The sequence below is a fragment of the Trachypithecus francoisi genome, unplaced genomic scaffold (assembly GCF_009764315.1).
Source record: "Trachypithecus francoisi isolate TF-2019V2 unplaced genomic scaffold, Tfra_2.0 Lachesis_group12, whole genome shotgun sequence".
NCBI lineage: Eukaryota > Metazoa > Chordata > Mammalia > Primates > Cercopithecidae > Trachypithecus > Trachypithecus francoisi.
Window position 1 is genome coordinate 120,850,882 of NW_022681457.1, and position 14,716 is coordinate 120,865,597.

General features: G+C 55.5%; 1 protein-coding gene across 1 annotated transcript in view; it reads left to right on the forward strand.

Annotated features, from left to right (window-relative positions):
* Nucleotides 1-4,269: 4,269 nt before the first annotated feature.
* CFAP74 (cilia and flagella associated protein 74) overlaps nucleotides 4,270-14,716 on the forward strand; it is a 66,936-nt gene continuing 56,489 nt past the window's right edge. The window contains exons 1-5 of the mRNA XM_033228894.1: nucleotides 4,270-4,306; nucleotides 4,753-4,837; nucleotides 5,021-5,164; nucleotides 6,612-6,710; nucleotides 7,961-8,065. Coding sequence (XP_033084785.1) covers nucleotides 4,270-4,306; nucleotides 4,753-4,837; nucleotides 5,021-5,164; nucleotides 6,612-6,710; nucleotides 7,961-8,065 — 470 coding nt within the window. The remainder of the gene's footprint in view (nucleotides 4,307-4,752; nucleotides 4,838-5,020; nucleotides 5,165-6,611; nucleotides 6,711-7,960; nucleotides 8,066-14,716) is intronic.

The following is a 14,716-nucleotide window of genomic DNA, read 5'->3' on the forward strand; positions in this document are numbered from 1 at the left end:
GTCTGTCTCTATGATAGATACATTGACTTATAAGCTTTTTTTTTTTTTTTTAAACAACTTTAGAGTCAGGGTCTTGCTGTCACCCAGGCTGGGCTGCAATGGCACAATCACGGCTCACTGCAGCCTTGACCTCCTGGGCTCAAGTGATCCTCCCACCGCAGCCTACTGAATAGGTGGAACCACAGATATGCACCACCATGCCTGGCTATATTTTTTTACTTTTTTTTTTTTTTTTTTTGAGACGGAGTCTCTCTCTGTGGCCCAGGCTGCCAGGATGCAGTGATGTGATCTCGGCTCACTGCAAGCTCCGCCTCCTGGGTTCACACCATTCTCCTGCCTCAACTTCCCCAGTAGCTGGGACCACAGGCGCCCGCCACCACATCCAGCTAATTTTTTGTATTTTTAGTAGAGACGAGGTTTCACCATGTTAGCCAGGATGGTCTCAATCTCCTGACCTCGTGATCCACCGGCCTTGGCCTCCCAAAGTGCTGGGATTACAGGTGTGAGTCACCGCGCCCGGGCACTTTTTTTTTTTCTGGAGATGTAGGTCTTACTGTGTTGCCCAGGCTGATCTCAAACTCCTGGCTTCAAGAGAGCCTCCCAGCGCAGGCTCCCATGTTGCTGGGATTACAGGCATGAGCCACTGTGCCCGGCTGATTTTTAAGCATTTGACATCAGCTCTTTTGTATATTAATCATGGTACAAGCATGATGTGATTAATAAGTGTTAAAACCAGCCGGGCGCAGTGGCTCAAGCCTGTAATCCCAGCACTTTGGGAGGCCGAGACGGGCGGATCACGAGGTCAGGAGATCGAGACCATCCTGGCTAACACGGTGAAACTCCATCTCTACTAAAAATGCAAAAAAATTAGCCGGGCGTGGCAGCGAGCGCTTGTAGTCCCAGCTACTTGGGAGGCTGAGGCAGGAAAATGGCGTGAACCCGGGAGGCAGAGCTTGCAGTGAGCCGAGATCGCATCACCGCACTCCAGCCTGGGCGACTGAGCGAGACTCCGTCTCAAAAAAAAAAAAAAATAGGTGTTAAAACCAATCACATATTTAAGGTATCATAGAAAATAGCCACTGTCTGGGCTCAATGGCTCACGCCTCTAATTCTAACACTTGGGAAGGCCAAGGCAGGTGGATCACTTGATCCCAAAAGTTTGAGACCAGCCTGGGCAACACGGCGAAACCCTGTCTCTACAGAAAATACAAAAATCAGCTGGGTGTGGTGGTGCGTGCCTGTAGTCCCAGCTCCTTGGGAGGTTGAAGCAGGAGGATCAGCTGAGCCCAGGAGTTCGAGGCTGCAGTGAGCTGTGATCGCACCACTGCACTCCAGCCTGGGCAACAGAGTCAAACCCTGTCTCAAAAAAATAAAATAAAGTTAGACATTAAATTTGATTCTTACCAGAAAAAATAAGTAAAGAGTTTGTGATTTTAACATTGTTTCTTTTTTTTCTTTTCCCTTTTTTTTGAGACAGTTAGAATGCAGTGGCACGATCTCAGCTCACTGCAACCTCCACCTCCTGGGCTCAAGCAATTTTCCTGCCTCAGCCTCCCAAGTAGCTGGGACTACAGGTGCCCGCCACCATACCTGGCTAGTTTTTGTATTATTAGTAGATACGGGTTTCACCATGTTGGCCAGGCTGGTCTCAAACTCCTGACCTCAAGTGATCCACCCACCTCAGCCTCCCAAAGTGCTGGGATTATAGACGGGAGCCACTGCACCCGGCCTGTTTCTTAAGTGAAATTATTTAGTTCCAACATACGGACACAGAAGATTTGGTACCAAGAGTTCCACATGAGCAAGCTCCTAACATTCCCAAAGTGATAACCAAAGTGTAATGATAATTTTGAAATTATTTAAGAATTGGTTTTGGTGCCAGATGGAGTGGCTCAAGCTTGTAATCCCAGCACTTTGGGATTGAGGTGGGCAAATCGTGGATGAGACCAGGAGTTCAAGACTAGCCTGGGCAGCAAAGAGAGATCCCCCCCATCTCTACTAGTAATTTAAAAATTACCTGGGCATGGAGGTATATGCATGTAGTCTTAGCTCCTTGTGAAGCTGAGGCAGGAAGATTGCTCGAGCCCAGAAGTTTGAGGCTGCAGTGAACTATGATTGAGTTGCTGCGCTACAGCCTGGGCAACACAGTGAGACCCTGTCACAAAAGAAACAAGAAACTGCCCAACAGTATTTCCGAGTATCCCTTTACACTCTCACCAGCAACACGGGTGATGCCAGCCCTTCCACAGCCTTGCCAGTGCTTACTGTTGGCGTTTTGATCTCAAGCATTCTTTTTTTTTTTTTTTTTGAGATGGAGTCTCGCTGTGTCGCCCAGGCTGGAGTGCAGTGGCGCGATCTTGGCTCACTGCAAGTTCTGCCTCCCCAGTTCACGCCATTCTCCTGCCTCAGCCTCCCGAGTAGCTGGGACCCCAGGTGCCCACCACCACGCCCGGCTAATTTTTTCTATTTTTTAGTAGAGACAGGGTTTCACAGTGTTAGCCAGGATGGTCTCAATCTCCTGACCTTGTGATCCACCCGCCTCGGCCTCCCGAAGTGCTGGGATTACAGGCGTGAGCCACTGCACCCACAGCCTCTTTTGACCTTTTAAACTGGAGTTTGGACTTTATGTGGTTGATAGGAGCTCTTCGTGTGTTCCAGATGTAAGACCTGTGTCACATATGTGTGTGCTGCAAACATTTTTTCCTAATCTGTGGTTTATTTTCTTAATGTCTTCTTTAAGAGAAAGTGTTAATTCATTGTTTTTTTAATCTACGATTTTATTGATCTATATTTTGTGGTCATCTCTTGTAGCTGATTTCTGTCTCCCAGCATGGAGGACGACGGCAGCCTGCTCCCCGAGGACGGGCTTTTGGACGATGCCACGCTTTTGGAAGATGGTAATAAAGCTTCTGTCACAGTAGCACAAGTTTCAGCAACAAGAAAGACAAACAATATGCTCCGTAGTCGCCCTTTAATTCCGTTTGTTTGTGGGAGAGGGTATCTTTGACACTCACGTCTTTCTCTCAAAAGAGGGAGCTTATGTTATTGTCTTTATTTGAAAGAAAGATAAATTGTGGCTGAGATGTTGAAGGCAGCAGACCATAGTTTTCTAGTTTTCAACATCAGTATTGAGAAATCTGGTGCCATTTTTATCCCAATCCTTTGAATGTGACCTATTTTTGTTTTCTTTTCCTGGAAGCTTTTTTTAAAAAATCTCTGATGATCTGAAATTTTTCTGAGACGTGCCTTGATTTGGTTCTAGTTCTGGGCACAGGCAGGCCATCGCAATCTGGAAATGCATTTCCTTCCCACTCCCACCCCACTCCCCACCTCGTTTTGGGTTCTGTAGTATGCTGAGTCAGCTGCCCGTCTCCCGGCGCTGGGTGGCCTTCTCCCCCCCGCCCCCCACCACCGTCTCCTTCTCCTGCCCCGCTTGCAACTGTGGCTTTCTGCCTTTTCCGTCATTTTGACTGAGATTTAATGAAGGGAAGAAAAGCTGTGTTCCATTTGCCGTGTTTTGCCGGAAGTCCACTGTAATCTTCTGAGATAGTGACCTTCCGCCTCTTTTGTCTGCGAACCCCTTTACGTTCTTAAAAATTATTGAAGAGCCAGAGAACATTTGTTTATGTTGCCTGTATCTTTCAATACTTACTGTATCAAAAATTAAAGCTGAAACCATTTTAATACTTAGCCACTTAAAATAGCAATAACAAACCTATGAGTGGTAACGTAAGAGTCCGGTTTAACAGAAGACAGCTGGCATCTCAGAGCTGTCTGTTGTGATGTCACCTGTCATATGCGGCCTCTGGAAAACGCCACTGTCCTCTCATGGGAAGACAGTGAGGAGACAAATGACGTGCGAGTGTGACCATGGAGATGGTTTTCACCTCCCAGGCCCTGAAAGACACTCGGGGACTCTCAGGGTTCCCTGGATTTTGCTTTGAGAACCATCAAGTTAGAGCTTGTCAAGATTTATCCTAAAACTGGCCGTGTGTGGTGGCCCACACCTGTCATCCCAGCACTTGGGGAGGCCGAGGCAGGTAGATCACTTGAGGTCAGGAGTTCAAGACCAGACTGTCCATGACGGGGAAAGCCTCTCTCTACTAAAAATATAAAAGTTAGCCAGGTGTGGTGGGACACTCCTGTAGCCTCAGCTACTCGGGAGGCTGAGGTGGGAGGATCCCGTGAACCTGGGAGGCGAAGGCTTCAGAGAGCCAAGATCGCACCACCGCACTCCAGCCTGGGCAACAGAGACTCCGTGTCAGGTTCATGACTACGCCGAATGTCATGTTGAGGTCCAAAGGGAGTGGGTGGATGAGCAGAGGGAACCCTCGGGGGGCCGCAGGCAGGTGAAAAAGGATTTTATTCAGCAGCAGCTCTGACCAGTGGCTTCCTCTCACACTGTCCGCCCTGTCCTGGCTGCTTAGGCTGGTGGCTCCCACACACACAGCTGCACGGCCGGCTCTCCCTTGACTTCAGGGTCAGCAACTTCACTCTTTCTCTGGACATGAGCCAAGTGGTGCTGTGCCCGGGCTCCCCTACGTCGGTCTGCAGAATGGACATCCCTGACTCTCTCTCTCGGGGCGCCAGCGCCCCAATCCCACTGCGTCACCCAGGCTGTTTACCTCCGCCTGTGCCTGCTTGGCTGGTTCCTTACACTCTGTCCCAAAAAAAGAAAAAGATTTATCTTAAAACTTCAGACACAAATGTTTGATCTACTTTTTTTTTTTAACCTCTTGCTTTGATTTCTAGAAAGAGATGAATTAGAGGATCCGGAGTTTGACATCAGATGTCTTCTTCAGGAAGCTGAGGATGACATGGACCCAGGACACAGCAGGTAACTCAGAGGGTGGGGGGTAAAGGGAGCAGGGCGGCTGCCTCCTCCCTCCCACAGGCTGTAGCTCCCACAGCTCCCTCCTGAAGCAGAACTGTCAGGCACCTACCCCGGCAGGCTACACTGAGGAATGAGTTCTGAGCCTGCGGCCAGGGTGGTGGTAGCTGGTGTCCTTTTCATCCTAAGCTCAGTGAAAGAACTAGATACTGATGCTGATAAATTGAAGAAGAAAACAGCTGAAGACAGAATGCAGGCATTTCACCTGCGACAGAACCTGAGCGCCCTGGATAAGATGCATGAGGAGCAGGAGCTTTTCATTGAGAAGATGAGGTGAGCTGGGGCTGAGGCCACTGCACCTCCGCCTCCTGCTGCCCCCCCAGGCCATGACATGGGTGCAGCAGGGGTGGTCCTGTGCCCTGAGGGCCTGCAAGGGAGGGTCCCACAGGGTCTCCATGGAGGAGAAGTTCTGCAAGCCCCACTCAGAAGCTGGTGCCTAGCGCTCCCAGCCCCCTTCCCACAGAAAAGGCAGAAACAAGCAGCCCCGCTGCCCCCAACGCCAACCAGAGTTGCCAACGGTCAGGCTTTCACTGTAGCTTCTTTCTTTGTGTTTGTGTGTGTTTGTATTTTATATCTACGGGTCTTTTTGCTAAATTATTTTCAAGCAAATTACAGACATGATAGTTCACTCCTAAATATTTCAGTGTCTCCTAAAAAATAAAAGCATTCAGCTGAGAGTGGTGGCACATGCCTGTGGTCCCAGTTACTTGGGAGGCTGAGGCCAGAGGATCGCTTGAGCCCAGGAGGTCAAGGCTGCAGCAAGCCTGGGCGACAGAGCAAGACCCTGTCTCTAAAAATAAAAAAACTAAGAGATAAATGTTCTTCTGCATAACTTGGGCACCTAACTTGGGTACTTCGCCCAGGGAAACTACGGTTTCCCTCCTCGGCTCCTGCAGCGCCTGTGTCTTCCAAGTGACCTTCATGGCCGGCGCGGTGGCTCAGCCTGGAATCCCAGCACTTTGGGAGGCCGAGGCGGGTGGATCACCTGAGGTCAGGAGTTTAAGACCAGCCTGGCCAACATGGTGAAACCCCATCTCTACTAAAAATACAAAAATTAGCTGGGCGTGGTGGCGCGTGCCTGTAATCCCAGCTACTTGGGATGCTGAGACAAGAGAATCACTTGAACCTGGGAGGCAGAGGTTGCAATGAGCCGAGATCCCGCCACTGCACTCCAGCCTGGGTGACAAGCAAGGCTCTGTCTCGGGGGGAAAAAAAAAATGTGACCTCCAGAGCTCATGCTCTGGGTTTTGCTCCACTGTTTGTACCTGAGGCCAGAGTCGCCCCCAGGAGCTACTGTGTGAACCGGATTCCGACCCGGCCCATGCCCTGCTGGTGATCTGGGCCTGCCTGGCCCACACTCTGGAAGATGGTGGGGGAGCTCCAGCTCGTCCCCTCCCGTGGGCCCCAGACCTCCCACCACGTGCCTTTCACACGCAGGAGCACGCTTGTTTATGCAGACTCAGTTTCCCTCCCGCTCCTGCACTGTCCTCGGCCCCAGGAGCATGTCACCTTCAGGTGGGGGCCACACAGTTGCCCCTGGGCAGAGTTTTCCAAAAATGGACGACAGGACCCCGCTTGTGTGGCTGGAAGGTGTTAGAGAGACCCCTGACCTGGGCGAGGGGGGCTCTGGGGGTCTGGCTCTGCCTCACCTGGCCCCACTGCCACTTTGGAGGCTGGAGTTTCAGGGAACCATCCTCTGACCCTTGCTTTCCTGTTCCAGAGGGGAGCTGCGCACCTGTCGGCAGAGGCAGGACCTGATCGGCAAGCAGCAGGAGGCTGTGGCAGCCGAGATCGCCACAGAGGGAGAGGCGGGCAACATGTAGGTGGCCCTCGACAGAGGGCAGGGAATTGGGCATGAGGTCAGAGCAGAGGCTCATTCGTTCACCCAAAGTGGGGCGTGCCTGCTGCGTTCAGGCCAGTGAGGAGCCCCAGTGGGAGGCCACAACACACACACAGAAGCACGTGAGGTTGGCAAAGCTGGGGTCTGGAGGGTGCCAGGGCTGGATCTCTGGGAGGCAGGACTGCGTGGATCAGCAGTTAGGGGAAGGCCCCTTGGGCCACTCTTGCCTGGAGCAGCAGGGTGGGGCAGCTGAGGGCGGGGTAAGAGGTGAGAAGCCCACATGGGTGCCACACTGCCAGGTGGGAGGGCCTGTGGACGCTGGAGACGCCAACACTCACCAACAGGCACTCCCAGAGCTGGCTCCACGGCTGCAGCTCCAGCCTCGCCTCACCCTCCGGGGACCGGGTGCCTGCAGGGCCTGCCGAGGTCAGCCCAGCCCTGGGAAGGCCCCAGCAGGGTGCCCGTCCTGGAGGTGCTGGTGCAGCCGTGGGGAGCAGAGGGCTAGCAGGCAGGGGCAAGGAAACTAGCAGGTCCTCCCGGCCCTGGAGGGTGAGGGGCTTCTGGCCACTGTGGGCTGCGGGGGCATGAGGGTCAAGGAGCAGACAGGGCTGCCCAGGTCTCTGCGGGGTTTTGACCTGCCTCATTCCTGGACCGTAGCACCCAGGATCTAGGGGTGACCGCCGTACCTGGCCAGCTGCTCAAAGCCCACCCCTTGCGTCCACACAGCCGGGACCTCCGGCCAGCATCGCGCTGTGCCGCTCTCATGGGTAGCCGCCCACTGCCGGGGAAGTGGTCTCTAGGAGCGCAGCTGGGCTGGTGCTGGATGTACACTGTATGGATGATGCCCTGGAGGGGAGCAGGAGGGAGGGAGGGGACCCAAGGGGCCCCGACGTGAGGGCCTGGGGCTTGTCAAATGTGCTGGGTCCTTCCCAGGCCAGAGGCCTGGACGTCTGCTGCCCGCAGGGGCTTCATGCAGGGGCGACTGAGGGTCCAAGGCAGGCTCCCCAAGCCCTCACTCCCCCGGGGCTGTGCCATGTGGGCACTGCCTGCCCAGCAGAAAGTGGGCATGTGGAGAGCCTCCCACCAGCCCCACACTCCACCAGCTAGGTAGCCCAGCACCACGATTTCCCTCCTGAGGGAGAGGAGGCCAGGGGGTGCCAGGTGAACCTGGGTGGCCCCTGGGTGACTGAGGCCTGACACACACCCGGTCTGTCCCTTTGCCACTGCAGGGCCACTGTGGGCCGTCTCCAGGCCGTGTCCAGACGCCTGTTTGTGGAGCTGGAGAATGAGAGAGACCTGCAGTCGAGGACTGAGGCCGTGCTGAAGGAGAGCGAGTGAGTCGGTGTGGACTGGCAGCAGGCGGGGCCCCAGAACGGCGCGAGTCCTTCCCACCTGGGGGTGGAGAGCAAGATCTGGGGGGTTGCACCTGACCCGGAAACTGCCGGGAAGTGGAAAGGGGATTCGGTGAATGCAGCGGTTGGAAGGATCAGTCTTCACGTCGCCTTGTTCCTTTTCTCTGGGTTTGTTTATGTTCCTGGGAACTCCGATATCAGGTTATTTTTTCTCTTTCCTCATTTCTCATGCTTTGCGCTTCCACAGAACAGCGAGCTGGGTTTTCAGAACCCAGGAGAGAGGCAACTGCCTTGTCCTAAACGCTTTCCTGTGGAGTTGGGTTGGATGCGTCGAGTTGCCTCTGGCGAGTTTGGCAAGAAGGGGTTTGGGAAGGTGCACGAATTGCTCAGAGCAACTGAGGGGACCCTGAGCTGGCCTCAAGTAGGACTCCCAAACCACATGGCCCCCAGCCCCGGGAGCTGCAGCCAGGTCCATGGTGTCCACAGCACTGACCCTGCACGTGCCCAGGATGACCTAAGCTTTCCAGCCTGGGCAGGGCAGGGGGCAGAGGGCTGAGTGCGGGCCTCAGGCCACCCCGCCCACAGGAGTGCCCATGCCACCGGCCCTTGTGCGACCTAACATCTCGGCCCCACCCCAGTGAAGACACCACTGGGCTTTGACCCAGTCTCTGACCCACACTCGCTGTGATGTAGTTTCTGACCCAGTCTCTGACCCACACTCGCTGTGATGTAGTTTCTGACCCAGTCTCTGACCCGTGCTCCCTGTGATATAGTCACGACCCAAGCTGGTGTCCAGTGCCCTGCACCGTGGCCCCCACCTGTGAGGGCAGCGGGAGGGGTGCAGGGGAGGACGCTGAACCCAGCTGCAGCTGAGCGTGGAGGAGAGCAACTGTCCCTTGTGGCTCTCCTTTGACAATGGCTCTGTCGTGCCCCTCTCACTGCTCAGCAGCACCTGTGCCAGGGCGGGGGGCTTCCCAGGGCTAATGAACCCCAGAAGGCCTCACTTTACTAGGTTGCTGTGATTGTCCACTTCTTTAAAAAAAAAAAAAGAAAAAAGTTTTTGGTCTGGGCACAGTTAGTGGTTCATGCCTATAATCCCAACACTTTGGGAGGCCAAGGCAGGTGGATCACATGAAGTCAGGAGTTCAAGACCAGCCTGGGCAACATGGCAAAACCCTGTCTCTACTAAAAATACAAAAATTAACTGGGCTTGGTAGTGGGCGCCTGTAATCACAGCTACTCGGGAGGATGAGGCAGGAGAATCGCTGGAGCCCAGAGGCAGAGGTTGCAGTGAGCCAAGATTGCGCCACCACACTCCAGCCTGGGCAACAGAGTGAGCAAGACTCTGTCTTTTTTTTTTTTTTTTTTTGAGACAGAGTCTCGCTCTGCCGCCCAGGCTGGAGTGCAGTGGCCGGATCTCAGCTCACTGCAAGCTCCGCCTCCCGGGTTCACGCCATTCTCCTGCCTCAGCCTCCAGAGTAGCTGGGACTACAGGCGCCCGCCACCTGGCCTGGCTAGTTTTTGGTATCTTTTTAGTAGAGACGGGGTTTCACCGTGTTAGCCAGGATGGTCTCCATCTCCTGACCTCGTGATCCGCCCGTCTCGGCCTCCCAAAGTGCTGGGATTACAGGCTTGAGCCACTGCGCCCGGCCAACTCTGTCTTAAAAAAAAAAAAAAAGACCGGGCGCGGTGGCTCACTCTTGTAATCCCAGCACTTTGGGAGGCCGAGGCGGGCAGATCACGAGGTCAGGAGATTGAGACCATCCTGGCTAACACGGTGAAACCCCGTCTCTACTGAAAATACAAAAAATTAGCCGGGCGAGGTGGCAGGCGCCTGTAGTCCCAGCTACAAGGGAAGCTGAGGCAGGAGAAGGGCGTGAATCGGGAGGCGGAGCTTGCAGTGAGCTGAGATCCGGCCACTGCACTCCAGCCTGGGCGACAGAGCGAGACTCTGTCTCAAAAAATAAATAAATAAATAAATAAATAAACAAAGTTTTATTTTGAAACAATTCCAAACTTACAGAAGAGCTGCAAAATGGCAGCAAGACCACCTGTGCCCCGTGGCCCCGTGCCCGGAGCCATGCCCAGAGCCCATGTGGGTGTTGTGTCCAGGGCGTCCCCTCGCCCCGCCCCAGTCAGGGGGAGCCTCGGTCCTTCTGTGACAGGCGGACCTTGCAGTTCTGAGGATCGCAGGCCAGGGGCTGTCCCGCACAGCGCCCGTGCTTGATGCCTCTGGGGGTGATGACCAGTCCTCTGGGTGTCCTCTCATGGGACACGTGATGGCTGCCAGCCCCGCCGTGGGGCCGCCGGCTTCTTCAGCACAGCAACGCCGTTCCCTTGGAAACTGATGCGTAGCTTGTGGGGAGAAGCTTTGAGGCTGGGAAATCCTGCTCCATGTCCCTTTTCACACGAGCACAGCATCCCTCTGTGTTTCCTGCCAGAATTAATTCCTGCTGTGATGGCTTCTAAGGGGTGACTTTCCAGTTCCACCATCCCTTCCTATTAGTTGGCTTTCCACTGTTAGGAGAGCGTTCCCCCTCTGTGTAAGCTGGGGGTGCTGTGTCCCTGGCAGGTCTGCTCTGGCCCATCAGGATTTGTCTGGGTGCTCCAGCCGCCTCGCGTCTGGCAGTGGCATCCTTCCGCATCCTGCGTTCATGTCTGTCGCTCTGTGGGCCACGGGTGTGTGCGAGGGGCAGCTTGGAGAGCATGGCCCCCGCTTCTAGTGTCGGCCCCGGGAGTCCTCCGTTGTGGCTCTGGGACAGGTGGCGGGCACGAGGCTGGCCGCTGCTTCGGGACCCAAACCACGTTCTGGAAACAGCTCCTGAACTTCCCCAGCACACGTCCCTGCTGCCACACCATGCGCGTCATCCACAGCCACAGAGCAAGCCGCCCTACCCTTAGCCGCCTAAGGCAGCGGCGCGAGGGTCTCGGCTCCTGAGGGCCTCGGCTCCTGAGGGCCTCGGCTCCTGAGGGTCTCGGCTCCTGAGGGTCTCGGTTCCTGAGGGTCTCGGTTCCTGAGGGTCGTGGTCTGGGCAGGGGATTGGGCTCGAGGTGTTCAGGCCAGCCCAAGACCCTGTGGAGGGACTTCAGGCATGAACAGCCAGGGGTTCCTGGAGTCATCTTGGAGACGGGATGCCGCACGCATGTGTCTCACACGCAGCTCGACCAGAACCAGCAGCTGTGCACGCAAGGAGGCCACGGGCTGGCAGAAGCGTCTGTTGGACTGGCCTCACGGGCACTTTCTGGCCAGCAGGTCCCAGGAACCGCCAAAGGAAGCCCTAGAGACGACCCTGCCTGCTCACACCACCTCCCGGTCCTTAGCGCCTGTGCTGGGCCTGTGCATGTCTCATCCCTGTGCCTGGGGGCTACTGCGAGGTGCCTGAATCTGTGCTGGCGGCTTAGATGCACTCTGTCATTCACCCATCCTCCCCACATGGTAAGAGGGTGCCCACTGCGTGCCAGACACCGACCAAAGCCTTTGGGCCTCTCCCATGAAGGAAGCAGCAGAGCCCTGCCTGGTGGAGGCTGCTTTGGTGGGAGGCAGGCCGTGAGTTATCACACGCATGTTCTGCACAGCCTCGTCACGTGACACTTTCCCACGCCCAGCTCAGCACGAAGAGGAGGCTTTGTGTGCACCCCGCTTGGCCACGTGGGACCCACAGAGGGGCCTGGTGCTGCGGCCCGGCCTGCACTGAGGCTTCTCTGACTGCACGCACGTCCCATCACTGCAGTGACAAATCCACAAACTCAACAGCTCAGCAGGACGCGGATTTATGAGCTTGCAGTTCTAGAGGTCATTGGCCCGACACGGGTCCCACTGGGCTAAAGTCAAGGTGTGGGCAGGGCTGGTTCCCCACGGAAGCCTCCGGGGAGAATCTGTGTCCTCGCCTTTTCCAGCTCCAAAGCTGCCTGCGTTCCTCCTCCATCTTCAAAACCAGCCGGGTCCCACCTCTCCAGCCTCCAACCTTCATCATTACCTCTGCAGCTGACCACACTGAATCTTCAGATAAACTGGGACTTGAGTGGGGTCCCCATCTACTTCAGCCTTAGGGACCCCAAAATCAATTAACCACTGCCCCAAACTGCTTCCACCCATCCACGCTGAGACACACTGCCCTGCTGCTCTCCCAGGCCCAGCAGCACCCCAGGGCAACAGGGAGCCCCTCAAAGGCGGCATCCCTGCCCGGGCCCCTACGCATTCCAGAGTGCACCTCGGTGCTTGCAAAGGGCACAGGACTCTCCTCACTGAGCCGCAACGAAGAGCATGTCTTCTCTATGTGGTCACACTTGCCATCACACTCGCCGTCACACTTGCCAACAGCTGGATGCAGCGGCCCACGCCTCTAATCCCAATACTTTGGGAGGCCAAGGTGGGCAGATCACTTGAGCCCAGGAGTTCGAGATCAGCCTGGGAACATGGTGAAACCCCATCTCTACAACAGATCCCAAACTTAGCTGGGCGTGGTGGCGTGCACCTGTAATCCCAGCTACTCAAGAGGCTGAGGTGGGAGGACTGATTAAGCTCAGGAGGTCAAGGCTGCAGTGAGCTGAGACTGTGCCACTGCACTCCGGCCTGGGCGGCAGAGCGAGACCGCATCTCAACAACCACAACAACAAACTTTCCAGCAGGCTGTCTCTCCAAACATTGGGATTCCTTCTTCTGCATGACTGTCTGGCATCTGGCTTTCTACAGTGCAGGTCTCTTTGGGGTCCAGGTTTCCTCAACCCACTGAGTGTGTGACGGGAGCGGCCTGTGGTGGGCGGGTAGGCTGGTGGCATGTCCACGTCAGACGCCCAGGCCGGCCTTGGACAGGCTTTTCCCTCTGTGGTCTGGCAGGGCTGGAATTCATTCCCACACACCTTCCCCCAGGTCCTGCTGTGTAGATTGGCTGCTTTCTTCCCCTCTGGGATCCTTCTCCTCTCAGGTCAGACTTTGTTCCTGCCCCTGGGAGCATCCAGGCCACAGGGGATGGTAAGGGGGTCATGAGGAGATCTGGCAGCCCCTCAGGGAGGTGTTATGGGGCCCCCAGGCAGCAGAGTCTGCCTTCGAGGGAGGAGAAAGCTGCCTCCATGTGGACGGATATGCAGAGGGGCTTGGCGGTCTGGGGCGCTCACTCGGATGTGTGCAGATACCCTCAAATGTCTGTGCTACCATTCTCAAAATCCCAGTCTTTCCCAATCAGCCTCTGCTCTGCTCTGAAGGCCAGTGCCCCTGAAATTGGTGTGCTGGAGCTCAACCCTATTGTTCGTCAGTCTTTGTGTCACTGTAAAGAAATGCCTGATACTGGGTCTTGTAAAGAAAAGAGGTGGACAGGCGTGGTGGTTCACACCTGTAATCCCAGCACTTTGGGAGGACGAGATGGGCGGATCACGAGGTCAGGAGATCGAGACCATCCTGGCTAACATGGTGAAACCCCGTCTCTACTAAAAAAATACAAAAAATTAGCCGGGCGTGGTGGCGGGCGCCTGTAGTCCCAGCTACTCAGGAGGCTGAGGCAGGAGAATGGCACAAACCCAAGAGGCAGAGCTTGCAGTGAGCTGAGATCCGGCCACTGCACTCCAGCCTGGGCGACAGAGCTAGACTCCGTCTCAAAAAAAAAAAAAAGAGGTTTGGGCCAGACGCAGTGGCTCACACCTGTAATCCCAGCACTTTGGGAGGCTGAGGTGGGCGGATCACCTGAGATCAGGACTTTGAGACCAGCCTGACCAACATGGTGAAGCCCTGTCTGTACTAAAAATACAAAAACTAGCCAGGCGTGGTGGCGGGTACCTGTAATCCCAGCTACTCAGGAGGCTGAGGCAGGAGAATCGCTTGAACCCACGAGGTGGAGGTTGCAGTGAGCTGACATCATGCCACCGCACTGCAGCCTGGTGGACAGAGTGATACTCATCTTTTTTTTTTTTTTTTTTTTTTGAGACGGAGTCTCGCTCTGCCGCCCAGGCTGGAGTACTGTGGCCAGATCTCAGCTCACTGCAAGCTCCGCCTCCCGGGTTCACGCCATTCTCCTGCCTCAGCCTCCCGAGTAGCTGGGACTACAGGCGCTCGCCACCTCGCCCGGCTAATTTTTTTTGTATTTTTTAGTAGAGACGGGGTTTCACCGTGTTAGCCAGGATGGTCTCGATCTCCTGACCTCGTGATCCGCCCATCTCGGCCTCCCAAAGTGCTGGGATTACAGGCTTGAGCCACCGCGCCCGGCCATACTCATCTTAAAAGAAATAAATAAAAATAATAAGAAAAGAGGTTTCATTGATCAGGGTTCTGCAGGCTGTACAGGGAACGTGATGGCATCTGCTTCTGGGGAAGCCTCAGGAAGCCTCCAATCACGGTGGAGGGTGAAGGAACTGTGTCTCCCACGGTGGGAGGGGAAGCAAGAGGGTGGAGGTGCCACACACTTTCAAATCACCAGATCTTCCGTGAACTCGCTCGTCACCAAGGAGATGGCCCACCCCTTCATGAGGGAGCCGCCCCACGACCCCAACACCTCCCACAAGGCCCACCTCCAACACCGGGGGGTCCAGTTCAACACGAGACCTGCGGGGGACACACGAGACCTGCGGGGGACACACGAGACCTGCGGGGGACACACGAGACCTGCGGGGGACACACGAGACCTGCGGGGGACACACGAGACC